This window comes from Nomascus leucogenys, chromosome 3, assembly GCF_006542625.1.
Source record: "Nomascus leucogenys isolate Asia chromosome 3, Asia_NLE_v1, whole genome shotgun sequence".
Classification (NCBI taxonomy): Eukaryota; Metazoa; Chordata; class Mammalia; order Primates; family Hylobatidae; genus Nomascus; species Nomascus leucogenys.
The window spans coordinates 33,777,774-33,790,982 of NC_044383.1; the positions used below are offsets into that span (position 1 = coordinate 33,777,774).

At 43.7% G+C, this 13,209-nt stretch overlaps 1 protein-coding gene across 3 annotated transcripts in view; it reads left to right on the top strand.

Annotated features, from left to right (window-relative positions):
* Window positions 1–13,209, top strand: part of DNMBP (dynamin binding protein) — a 129,743-nt gene that overhangs the window by 102,963 nt on the left and 13,571 nt on the right. For all 3 annotated transcript variants that reach the window (XM_030808576.1, XM_003255335.4, XM_030808580.1), the window contains 5 exons: window positions 4,932–5,079; window positions 5,833–5,850; window positions 6,304–6,503; window positions 8,187–8,317; window positions 9,518–9,622. In XM_030808576.1, coding sequence (XP_030664436.1) covers window positions 4,932–5,079; window positions 5,833–5,850; window positions 6,304–6,503; window positions 8,187–8,317; window positions 9,518–9,622 — 602 coding nt within the window. The remainder of the gene's footprint in view (window positions 1–4,931; window positions 5,080–5,832; window positions 5,851–6,303; window positions 6,504–8,186; window positions 8,318–9,517; window positions 9,623–13,209) is intronic.

Consider the following 13,209-nt stretch of genomic DNA (forward strand, 5'->3'; position numbering starts at 1 on the left):
TACTTGTCCTCTGCTTTCCTTCTGTCTCAGCCTACTTTGGGGTAATATAGGATGTTAGCAATAGAAGTAGTTTTGGATGTCATACAGTACAACGTTTTTTCCACACTAATGGTTGCAGCCCATTACTGGGTCATGAGATCAACTTACTTTTCAATAAAATATCAGAATGCGGCCAGGCACAGTGGCTCACACCTGTAATCCCAGCACTTTGGGAGGCCATGGCAAGAGGATCACCTGAGGTCAGGAGTTTGAGATCAGCCTGGCCAACATGGTGAAACCCTGTCTCTACTGAAAATAGAGCTGGGCGTGGTCATGGGCTCCTGTAATCCCAGCTACTTGGGAGACCAAGGTGAGAGGATTGCTTGAGTCTAGGAGGTTGAGGCTGCAGTGAGCTGAAATCGTGCCATGAGCCACTACACCACCGCCTGGGATACAGAGCAAGACTTGGTCTCAAGGAAAAAAAAAATATATCAGAATGCACTGTAAGTTTAACTAACAATTTTTGAAACTTACCTGTTTCTTTGACACAGGATTTTTACACTGTCGCCCAGGTTGGAGTGCAGTAGTGTGAATTCAGCTCACTGCAGCCTCAACCTCCCAGCCTCAAGTCATCCTCCCTACCTTGGTCCCCCATGTAGCTGGGAATACAGGCATGTGCCATCATGCCCAGCTAATTTTTGTAATTTTTTTTTGTAGAGATGGAGTTTTGCCATGTTGCCCAGGCTGGTTTCAAACTCCTGGGCTCAAGCGATCCACCCACCTCGGCCTCCCACAGTGCTGGGTTTACAGGTGTGAGCCACCACATCTGTCTGAAACTTTTATTTTCATTTCACATATATGTGTACTGAGTCATAATTTAAAATACATTTATGTAGGACATTGTCAAAATGTTTTTAAAACATTCATCTAGTTCTTATAAACAAGGGAACTTATTGGTTATCCATTGCTATTTAACAATTGCACCGAAACTTCGCAGCTGAAAACATTAAACATGTATTACCTCGCTGCTTCTGTAGGTCAGGAGTCTGGAGGTGGCTCCGCTGGGTGGTTCTGGCCCAGGGTCTCATGAGGTTGGAGTCAGTTGTTGGCCTGGACTGCCGTCATCTGGGGCTCAGGGATCTGCTTCCAGGAAAGCTCACTCAGCTCTTCAGGCCTCAGTTTCTTGCCACATGAGCCTCTCCCTGGGCTTTCCTCATGACGTGGCATGAATCATGAGTCACCTAGAGTGACCTGTGAGAGAGCGAGAGACAGAAGGAGAGAGAGCATGCAGGAGCAAGCACGCCTGAGACAGGAGCCACAGAGTCTTCTAATAACCTGATCTTGAACATGACACAGCATCACTTCTGTCATATTCTGTGGGTCATACAGACCAGCCCTGGCACAGCGTGGGAAGGGACATCCTATCTTTTGCTGCTCTATTGGAATCCTAATTACAAGAGGCTACCCCAGTTCCAGCCATGACACTATACACAACAGCATCCAGCAGAAGGAAGGAGTGACCCCTGTGTCATTTTAAGAGTTTGCAAACCTTTTCCAGAGCTCCCTGATCAGATACCTTATTTCTCGTTGGCCAGAAGTGGGTGACATGCATGCAGCTAAACTGATGGCTAGAAAGGGGAATGGGTCATGACGCTGGCTTACACTAGATGGAATTTACCTGACTCACCTGGGAGAAAAACGGACACAGGAACAAAATCAGGGTTCTGCCCCCTGAAGGGAGGAGGAAACAGCTCTGGGATGTTGTAGCATGGTTCGTGGTTCATGTTTCTGGCCAGGTGCAGTGGCTCATGCCTGTAATTTCAGTAGTTTGGGAGGCCAAGGCAGGAGGATTGCTTGAGGCCAGGAGTTCAGGCCCAGCCTGGGCAACATAGTGAGACCTCGTTTCTACAAAAAACAAACAAAAATTACCCAGGTGTGGTAGCACATACCTGTAGTCCCAGGTACTTGAGAGACTGAGGCAGGAGGATTGCTTGAGCCCAGGTGTTGAAGGCTGCAGTGGGCAATGGTCACGACACTGCACTCCAGTCTAGGATATGGAGTGAGACCTTGTCTCAAAACAATTTTTTTTTAGACAGAATCTCGCTCTGTGCCCAGGCTGAAGTGCAGTGGCACGACCTCTGCTCACTACAACCTCTGCCTCCTGGGTTCAAACGATTCTCCTGCCTCAGTCTCCCGAGTAGCTGGGATTACAGGCACCTGCCACCATGCCCGGCTCATTTTTGTATTTTTAGTAGAGACGGGATTTTGCCATGTTGGCCAGGCTGGTCTCAAACTCCTGACCTCGGGATCCACCCACCTTGGCCTCCCAAAGTGCTGGGATTACAGGCTTGAGCCACCACGTCCAGCCAACAATTTTTTTTTTTTTAAAGGGAGGCAGCCGGGTGCGGTGGTTCACACCAGTAATCCCAGCACTTTGGGAGGCTGAGATGGGCAGATCACCTGAGATCAGGAGTTTGAGACCATCCTGGCCAACATGGTGTAACCCTGTCTCTACAAAAAATACAAAAATGAGCCAGGCGTGGTGGCGCGTGCCTGTGATGCCAGCTACTCAGGAGACTGAGGCAGGAGAATCGCTTGAACTCAGGAGGCAGAGGTTGCAGTGAGCTGAGATCATGCCACTGCACTCCAGCCTGGGCGACACAGCGAGACTCCATCTAAAAAAAAAAAAAAAAAAAGAAAAAAGGGAGGCTTCCAGTGAGAAAGGGCAGTGTGAGGTGATATGAAAAAAATTAAGTTTCTCTTACAGAAAGGAGTTATACATTAAGGAAAATAATTTAAATAGAAACTTTTTAGGCCAGGCGTGGTGACTCAACACCCGTTATCCCAGCACTTTGGAAGGGCCGAGGCAGGTGGATCACTTGAGCCCAAGAGTTTGTGACCAGCCTGACCAACGTGCTGAAACCCTGTCTACCAAAAAATGCAAAAATTAGCAGGCGTGGTGGTGTCCCAGCTACTCAGGAGGCTGAGGTGGGAGGATCACTTGATCCCAGGAGGTGGAGGGTGCAGTGAGCCAAGATTGTACCACCGCACTCCAGCCTGGGCAACCCAGGAGACCCTGTCTTAAAAAAAGAAAAAAAAAAAGTTCTGCACAAGAACAGGGACTTCCATGGGACACAACAGTGAGAGAACAGAGGTGACTCCACAGAAGCAGCGATAGGCTCCCTGAGGGAGGGGTCGTGCCTGGACAACTGGTAGGGGTGGTTGGTTGTAGGGAAGCAGTAAATAGTACCATATTGGAGGGAGGAGAACAAGGATGAGAGCACTTTTTTGTGGAACACGGAGCTGAAGAAGGGAGCACCAAATACACTGAGAGGAGGAAAGAAGGGCAAGAGGAAGAGTCATCGTAGTAAGCCAGGGACCTGCACATTCAGGCCACAGCTCTGAAGGCAATTGTTCTGTGGAAGTTTGCTTAGGAACTGTTCCTGTGCCTAACTGGCTCTAGAAGAGGGGTCTGGGGATAGGGAAAAAAAATGACATCTTCATTTGTTTTTTACTAATTTTTAACTGAAATATAGCATTTATTTAAAGTATGAATGTAGGGAATAAACCACATAGTAGTAGCTGTGACTTTGTCACCAACAGAAGTCACATGTTTCTGTCACATTAGGTTGTTACAAATGTCTTGAAATTTCAGTAACCCTCAACCAGAGGCAGCCAATGTTACCAGTGTGTGTCACTCCTCAAGCTGTGACAGTATGGGGATTGTTAGACTCAGTGCTACATTTGGTTATTTAATACCTTATAAAGAAGTACATATGGCTGGGGCTCACACCTGTAATCCCAGCACTTTGGGAGGCCCAGGCAGGTGGATTGCTTGAGCCCAGGTGTTTGAGACCAGCCTGGCCAACATGGCAAAACCCTGTCTCTACTAAAATTACAAAAATTAACCGGTATGGCAGCACACATCTGTAGTCCCAGCTGCTCACGAGGCAGAGGTTGGAGGATCACTTGAGCCTGGGAAGTAGAGGTTGCAGTGAGCCAAGATCGTACCACTGCAGTAGAGCCTGGGCAACAGAGTGAGACCCTGCCTCAAAAATAATAAAGAAGTATATAGGTTACTATATCATAAGTTGGGGATTTATCATTATAGGTATTTTAATGTAATAGACTTTATCCAGTCTTATTTATGCACAAAAATGTTAGAAACTGCTGCTGTAGAAGAACTCCGTCTCTACAAAAATACAAAAATTAGCTGGGTATGGTGGTGTGTGCCTGTAATCCCAGCTACTTGGGAGGTTGAGGCAGAAGACTCACTTGAACCAGGGAGGCGGATGTTGCAGTGAGCTGAGATGTGCCATTGCACTCCAGCCCGGGCAACAAGAGACTCCATCTCAGGAAAAAAAAAAAATAAGAAAGTGAGGGGGTCCTTATGGGGTTCTCATTACATCCCTACATGGAGAACGCTCTCAGATGCCTGACTTGGCTCGACTGCAAAGGGACTGGAGGCTCTGTTTCAGAGGCCAGTTGCATGTGTGTGTGTGTGTGTGTGTTCTAAAACAAATACATGAGCCTGGGCAACATGGCAAAACCCCCTCTCTACCAAAAATACGAAAAATTAGCTGGGCATGGTGGCATGCACACGTGGTCCCAGCTACTAGGGACCGACCCGAGTCTGGGAGGTCGAGTCTGCAATGGGCTGAGATTGTGCCACTGCACTCCAGCCTGGGTGACAGAGTGAGAGACCCTGTCTCGAAAAAAAATAAAATGAATACATACATACATGGATGACATGGCTTTCTAAATTTTCCTTTAAATGATTACAACTTTAAGCTGTTAGATGGAAGTTTCTTACTATTTGATGGATAGTCTTACTATCATTTCTTGTAATAGGTAGGATTTAGCTGGTACTAAAGTTTGGCTGTGTACCTTATGTTTAGTATACTGAGAAGAAAGTTTACTAAAAACACTGTATGTTTGTGTGTATTCCAAAGGACCTGTGTTTCTTGGTCACCGGGATGAGCTTGAGGGAACATACAAGGTTTATTGCCAGAATCATGATGAGGCCATTGCGCTGCTTGAAATCTACGAGAAGGATGAGAAGATCCAGAAGCATCTTCAAGACTCCTTGGCAGATCTGAAGTAGGAGTTTTGACCACTTAACTTCCATTACAGCTCTTTAGTTCTCTAAGTTATACCTGTGTATATGCCTGGACTTAATGATGACATCTATCTTATTTTAAACATAAGATATCCATGATATATATCATTTAAGTGGTTTCCTGATTGTATTTTTGTCCATGTTAATAAGTTTTATCTGTATGGAGTATTAGGTTAGCATTATCAGGTTAAAAAGCAGCCAGGAGAGGATGGTTTGGTCCAGATAAACAAGAGCATAGGTGAGAAGACTAAATACAGGGGTTTTTTTTGAGACAGAGTCTCACTCTCACCCAGGCCAGAGTGCAGTGGTGTAGTCTCAGCTCATTGCCCAGGTCAGCATGCAGTGGCACAATCTTAGCTCACTGCAACCTCTGCCTCCTGGGTTCAGGCGATTCTCCCACCTTAGGCTCCCAAGTAGCTGGAATTACAGGCGCACACCACCATACCTGGCTAATTTTTGTATTTTTAGTGGAGATGGGGTTTCACCATGTTGGCCAGCCTGGTCTCAAACTCCTGACCTGCCTCGTGATCTGCCTGCCTCGGCCCCCCAAAGTGCTGGGATTACAGGCGTGAGCCACCGTGCCTGGCCGGGGCTAACATTTTTTAGTAGACTAAATATGTTACCATAGACATTCATAATTTTTTGTCCCACATGATTTATGTTCTGAGAATAATGTGAAACTCAAGATTCTCTAATAAGCTGTCTCTTTTCTTTTCATGCCCACTGCCTTGTAGGAGCCTATACAACGAATGGTAAGTTCCATTGCTGCTTGATGTATGCGCTCATTTCTTCTGTGGATTTTTCCTAACTCTTCAAACAACTGTATTTTCTTCCTTTATAGACAAACCTAGAAGTAGACTCACCTTGCTGGGTTTTCTTTCATAGCACTTATCCCCAAGGGAACACTTTACTTATCTGTTTATTGCCTATCTTCTCCTACCAGGGCGGGGACTTTTGGGGTCACTATTAAATCCCCAGCACCTAGAACAGTACCTGGTGTTTATTAGATGAATACATGTTGAATGACTGAAATTGGAAAGTAGGGTAAAAGAACAGAGAGCAATATTTAGGAACAAATCCTGCCCATAGGCATACATTATTATTATGTTAAAAAAATTTTTTTTAAGATGGGGTCTCATGATGTTGCCCAGGCTGGGCGCTACATTATTGATAGCTTGCTAAAGTCTTTTTTCCTTCTCTTACAGGGGGTGCACAAATTATATTAACCTGGGCTCCTTCCTCATCAAACCAGTACAGAGAGTAATGCGTTACCCGCTGTTGCTAATGGAGTTGCTGAATTCCACCCCAGAATCCCACCCAGATAAAGTGCCTTTAACCAATGCAGTCCTTGCGGTCAAGGAAATCAACGTCAACATTAATGAATATAAACGGCGAAAGGACCTGGGTAAGAACAGCATAATTGCTAAAAAGGAGGTATGCTCTTTGAGAATGCTTTTCTTCTCAAAACAATTCATTACTTCACTAGAGTTGGACAAGGCAGGTGATAGGTATAATAGGGCTGTGATGAAGAAATGGTGGTAGAATTTGGGGGAAATATGATTTTTTTTTTTTTTTTTTTTTTTTTTGAGACAGAGTCTTGCTCTGTCCCCCAAGCTGGAGTGCAGTGGCGCTGTCTCAGCTCACTGCAACCTCCACCTCCCATGTTCAAGCAATTCTCCTGCTTCAGCCTCCCAAGTTGCTGGAATTACAGGCATGTGGCACCATGCCAAGCTAATTCTTGTATTTTTAGTAAAGATAGGGTTTCACCATGTTGGCCAAGCTGGTCTGGAACTCTCAGCCTCCCAAAGTGCTGTGATTACAGGCGTGAGCCACTGCACCCGGCCCAGACAGAAGTAACGATAAAAGCACAAGTATGGTATATTGGAAATAAGGCATCTGTAATAAAATATACAGCAATAAGAGCCTTTCTCAAGAGATATGAAGACAGTGGAGACTGGGTGATGGGAAGTTTTATTCAAGCACGGGCAGTTTCCTCCTCGCCTCATTTATGGAGCTCCTCTGGAGTCTATGCATAGACTTGTTTTTTCTAAGTGTCTAATTGGATGTCTTACTGCCTCTACTAAACTTAGGACTTCTTGTCTTTTAGAAAACCCTAATCTGCTCACCTTTCTTGTCCTGTCTTCACTGCCCATGCCCAGTGACCTCTCTGGGTTGAGTCCCTCACTTCCCTTCCTAAAACAGTCGGTTGCCCACCCACCCACTCCTTCATAACACTGAATCACCCATCAGGTCTCTTGAGGCCCTAACTTGAGCATTCAGTGAGAATATATAGCACAGTGACTGTGCTGAGCTCATTTATTATTCATATCCTCAAGATATCTGTAATACAGTGTAAGCTTTTTGTCTTTCCATTCTTCTCCACACTTTAAAGTTATCTAAAATCATTTCTCTGCCTTCTACTTCACCTGTGTCACCCTCATTAGGATGGGATGTTGACTGTGGCTTCTAAAGCTCTCTGGTCATCCAGCCCTTTCCCTTGGTTCAAATCTCCTAATGCGATGTAGTCTCCAACTTCTACAACCAGGTGTACCTTTTTGCTGCCTCCCAGTCTTCCCCTTGCCACCCTTCTACTTTTATCTCTACACTTTTCTATAGGTTGTGCCTAATGTTTAACATGGTAATTAAATTACTGCTGTATAACATTTTACTATGGGAGACGATTGGATATCAATATCTCATTTGTGTATGGCATCACTTAAGATGGCCTTACAAGTATTGCTTTCTGCATTTTATTGAAGAGGAAAATGAGACTCAAGGTAAAATGACTGATTTAACACCATACCTTAAGTGGCAGACCCAGGCATTGACTTCAGATTTCCTTAAGTTCTTTCCCTTAACACCCTCTGCTGTTTTCCTCCTTGTCTCTGACCCCTCTCCCGGCTGCCCATTGTCTCTCTGCTGTGCTTCAGATATTATGTCTGTCCATAAATCATTTATTTGGATTAATATTTTGTTATAAGCTCATTGAAGACAAGCGCTAGCTCCCGTTCGGGTGTTCATCTCATTTTATGGCTCATTTTGTAGTATGTCCATGCTGAGGAAAGTGCTTTTCTGACTTACTCCCTAGTCCTCAAGTACCGTAAGGGTGATGAAGATAGCCTTATGGAGAAAATTTCCAAACTGAACATCCACTCCATCATCAAGAAATCCAACCGAGTTAGCAGTCACCTGAAGCATCTCACTGGCTTTGCTCCTCAGGTGAGATCCCCATCCTGGAAGGCTTAGTGCATCTTTGAAGCTTTTCAGGGCTCCGTGAGACAGCCTGCCTGGTGTCAATTGGCGTGGTTCCCTTCCTTGGACGTCCTCTGGTTTTGCGAGCTGGTGGAGACAGGGCCCTCCAGCTGCTGGTTACAAAGGCAAATTAGAGGGTCAGATCAGTTGACATGTAATAACTATGGTAGTTTTCACCACCTCTAAGGAGCTTATAATTGATTCGGTGGGACAAAGCTATAGTTGTAGACTAAGCTAGCAGGAATTTAAGAGATCACCTAGTTGGATACATGATGTTACAAAGAAGGAAACGTTAAGTGTAAGAGATTGAATGGGTTGAAAAAGTTTATTGGCAATGCTAAAAGTTGACCTGAAGTCTCCAGACATCATTCTGCTATACTATATATACAAGGTACAATTCATGGAAAATATAAGCCAGAAAATAGTCCATTGCTAGGTTTTGTACTTTGTTCTCCAAATGCTGTAGTATTTTAGAAAAACAGGAGTTCAGTGAGAGCAAGAGTCATGTTGACCTGAGCCTTATAGGAAGGGGGCAGGCATGCCACAGGGAGGAAGAACTGCCAGGGAGGGGAACCTCATGAGGAACAGTCCTAGGATCAGCAGACATGGCAGTGCTGGGGTGAAGAGGGCAGCCTGGCCAGAGCAGAGGGCTTGCAAAGAAGGTTTAAAGGAGGGCCTGTGTGTATTTTGGAGGTCTTTTGAAACCACATGCAGGTGTTTAAATCAATTCACTATGATTCGGGAAAACATTAAAGGTTTAAAATTTGAACAAAAGATGTTTTTAAGAAAGCTACTTTTGACCGGGCGTGGTGGCTCACACCTATAATCCCAGCACTTTGGGAGGCCAAGGTGGGGTGGATCACCTGAGATCAGGAGTTCGAGACTAGTCTGGCCAACATGGTGAAACCTCGTCTCTACTAATAATACAAAAATGAGCTGGGTGTGGTGGTGCAAGCCTGTAATCTCAGCAATGCGAGAGGCTGAGGCAGGAGAATTGTTTGAATCTGGGAGGCGGAGGTTGCAATGAGCCAAGATCATGCCATTGCACTCCAACCTGGCCGACAAGTGCAAAACTGTCTCCACAAAAAAAAAAAAAAAAGCTACTTTTGCCAGTAAGATTAAAGGAGTGTCCACATTTGCTAACAGCACTTGTTTATTTTTGAACAGATAAAAGATGAAGTATTTGAAGAAACAGAAAAAAACTTCCGAATGCAAGAAAGATTGATTAAGTCTTTTATCCGAGACCTGTCTCTCTACCTCCAGCACATCCGGGTGAGTGTCAACATCACTCTAGTTAGACTAACATACAATGTAATTCTGTCCCCTTTCCTGTTCATCAATAATATTGTTTAATGAATGCTGAGTAATCTGGACTCAAATCACTATTATGCCCCTTCATACTTTTTGTTGAGATGCCAATAGGTTATTTAATAGTAATAGCATTTAGATCAATGTTGTCATATTCATTTCAAAGCAGCCCAACTTTTCCACCCTCTTTTTGGTCTTCATCACCCTTCATCCCACACACACCTTATTTTTCTTTTACTTATTACAGTTCATTTTGTCAAAACCAGTTTGAAAATCAAATATTGTATGCAAAAGCTAGGAAGCTGTAAACAGGAAACGTAGACAAGAGAAAGAACAAGCAGTGAATATGAGTAAGAGAATGTTCCTATGTGGTATGCTTTCTGATCACTTTAGCTCCCAATTTATTAATATTCAGTTGCTATAATAAGGCCTCTAAAGGTATTAGAGCCATAAACAGCTTTGAGATCTAGAGAAGCCAAGGAGATCAGGTGAGCCTAGGTCTTTCCTTGCCTCAAGCAATGCTTCCTCCCTGAGGTCAGAACCAGGACCAGCATCCTTTCTGTTCTTGTCTCTAATTTCTCTATTGATTTAATATAGGATGCTGTGAGTGTACTCGATAATCCTGTCCCTCTGATCTTTTAGAGACAGGGTCTGTCTCTCACCCAGACCGGAGTGCAATAGTGCCATCATAGCTCAGTGCAGTCTCCAAGTCCTGGGTTCAAGCGATCCTCCCACTTCAGCCTTCTCAGTAGCTGGGACCACAGGTGCACACCACCACACCTGGCTAATTTTTTTAAGCAGAGATGAGGTCTTACTATACTATGTTGCCCAGGCTGGTCTTAAACTGGCCTCCTAAAGTGCTGGGATTACAGGTATGAGCCACAATGTCCAGCCTGAACATCTGATCTTATAATTTCCTTAAAAGGGGATTCTTGACTTTTTTTAAAAAAGTTTTTAAACTAAATAAAATGGTATAAAATTTAAAGGTACCAAAGGGCTAAGTAAAAATAATTATTTCTCCTACCTTGTCACCTTCTATAGAGACAGTCACCACCCACTAAGTTCTTCCCTCCTATCAGAGATTTTGTGTGTGTGTATGTAGGTGGGAGATACACTAGCATCTTGGGTTTCACACTTAATCATATTTCAGAAGTGACGTTGTAGCCATACACACAGAGGCTCATTGTTCTTTTTTACTTTGAGACAGAGTCTCACTCTCACCAGGCTAGAGTGCAGTGGCAGCATCTCAGCTCACTGCAACCTCTGCCTCCTGGGTTCAAGTGATTCTCCTGCCTCAGCCTCCCAAGTAGCTGAGGTGTACGCCACCACACCCAGCTAATTTTTGTATTTTTAATAGAGATGGGGTGTCACCATGTTGGCCAGGATGGTCTTGATCTCTTGACTTCATGATCCGCCCACCTTGGCCTCCCAAAGTGTTGGAATTACAGGCATGAGCCACCGCGCCTGGCCTTGGTCCATTATTCTTTACAACTGCATAGTATATCACTGTGGACATGTCATAATATATTTAACTAGTCCCTGTTGGCAGATATTTAAATCGCTTGTAATTACAAAAGATTAGAACTAGTCATACAAGGAATATCCTTGTGGACACATCATTTTCTGATCTATGTGAGTCTGTCTGAAGGCCAGTGTACTTCTGAGCCAAATCATGTGGCAGTATAAATTTTGACAACTACCGTTAAATGTCAGAGATGTTGTAAAGGTGAAAAGTTCCACAAGCAATATCCCTTGCTAACTCAGTGTTATCAAAACCAGTGGGTTTTATCTTTGCCTGCAAGAGAGGTAAAAAATATTTCAATATAGTTTAAATTGTCATTTCTTATATTGGGAATGGAGTTGAGGATATTCTCATATGCCTATATCATTATATTTTTCTGTGACTTACCTATATTCTGGCATCTTTATCAGTTTGTTGATCTCTGTATCTATTGGAGGAAATAGTCCTTTGTCTGAGATGGTTTGCACATATCCTCCCCCCACCTCAGTTTGTTGACTTCTGAGTTTGCTTAAAGTGTTTTCTCCACATAAGAGTTTAAACTTGCATTTTATGGCTTCATAGTTTTGTGTCATATGTAGAAAGGCCTTTGCTATTCCAGCATTTAAAAATTCTCGTGTTTTAGTACTTTTATCATTCCATTTTTTAAGATTTTAAAATTAAATCTTTAAGTTTTAAGATTAAAACATTGCTCTGTCTGGACTTTAGTAAATCAGGTTTGTAGCAGGGATTCAAATTTATTTTTCCAGCTGGTTACCCAGTGGCCTATCATATATTGAGTAATCCCCACTGATTTGAGATGCCCCCTAAGTTTAAATAGCCAACTTCCACCCTTGTGTTTTAAAAATGTAAGTAGGGCCGGGCGCAGTGGCTCATGCCTGTAATCCCAGCACTTTGGGAGGCCAAGGTGGGCGGATCACCTGAGGTCAGGAGTTTGAGACCAACCTGGCCAACATAGTGAAACCACCCCGTCTGTACTAAAACTACAAAAATTAGCTGGGCATGGTGGTAGGCGCCTGTAATCCCAGCTACTCGGGAGGCTGAGGCAGAACTGCTTGAAGCTGGGAGGTGGAGGTTGCAGTGAGCCGAGATCATGCCATTGCACTCCAGCCTGGGTGAGAGTGAGACTCCATCCCAAGAAAAATAAAACACACATACAATATTGGGGCAGCTACTGAGTATGTTTCTTTGTCTTGCTGCTTCATAGAACTTTCCCCTAATATCCCTCTTATGCTGATATCCCTCTGTTGGCCATTTTCTCCCCAGGTTTTCTAAAGTGTAACACTATATACCTGAGCCCTCAGCCCTTAAAAGGCTCACCTCCATAGCAGTGACTGATACATTTTGGTTTGGGATATATGTAACGTTGAAAACCATCTGATAGAAGTATCAGTTTGGTTCTGACTGCTGACAGAAATTGAGAGAAAATGTTGAACAGTTTTGTCATGCCACAAAATGAAAAGCATGCCCGATAATAAAATTAGATTGACTAACAGCGAGAAAACCAGCGAGAACATAAGCTGAGGGCCATTGGCTGGATAATTTGGTATCTACATTGGCATATGGGCTGATATTTGGGGACTTCATAGCATTCCTTTAAAAGAAAACAAGAGGACATCACGTTTCACATTAGATCTCCCACTCAAGAGGAATTAGCAACATTCCCTGGGTTATCTTACCGATGAAGCCCTGGCTTTGTATGTACAGATATAAATATTAAACACAAAAGGTCTAAAAATGTTATAAAAATAAAGCATCAAACCAATGTATGAGGCACTGATGGTTTTGCTTAGGGACTTTGCTTAGGAATGGGAAACCAGGTTGTGATGATCAGTAGCATGGCAGGGCAGTTGTCTTTGAGATGGTGAGAGCATGAACCAAGACTTGAGGAAGGAGAGGTGACTGGTCATTATCCTAATCCTATAGGAATCATCTTGGTTCTAATTTGATAATTTACTTTTTGGTAAATTAAGAAACCCTATTAGGGACACAGGGGAATGCTAAAGAGATGATAAAAGCCCTCAACAATTTT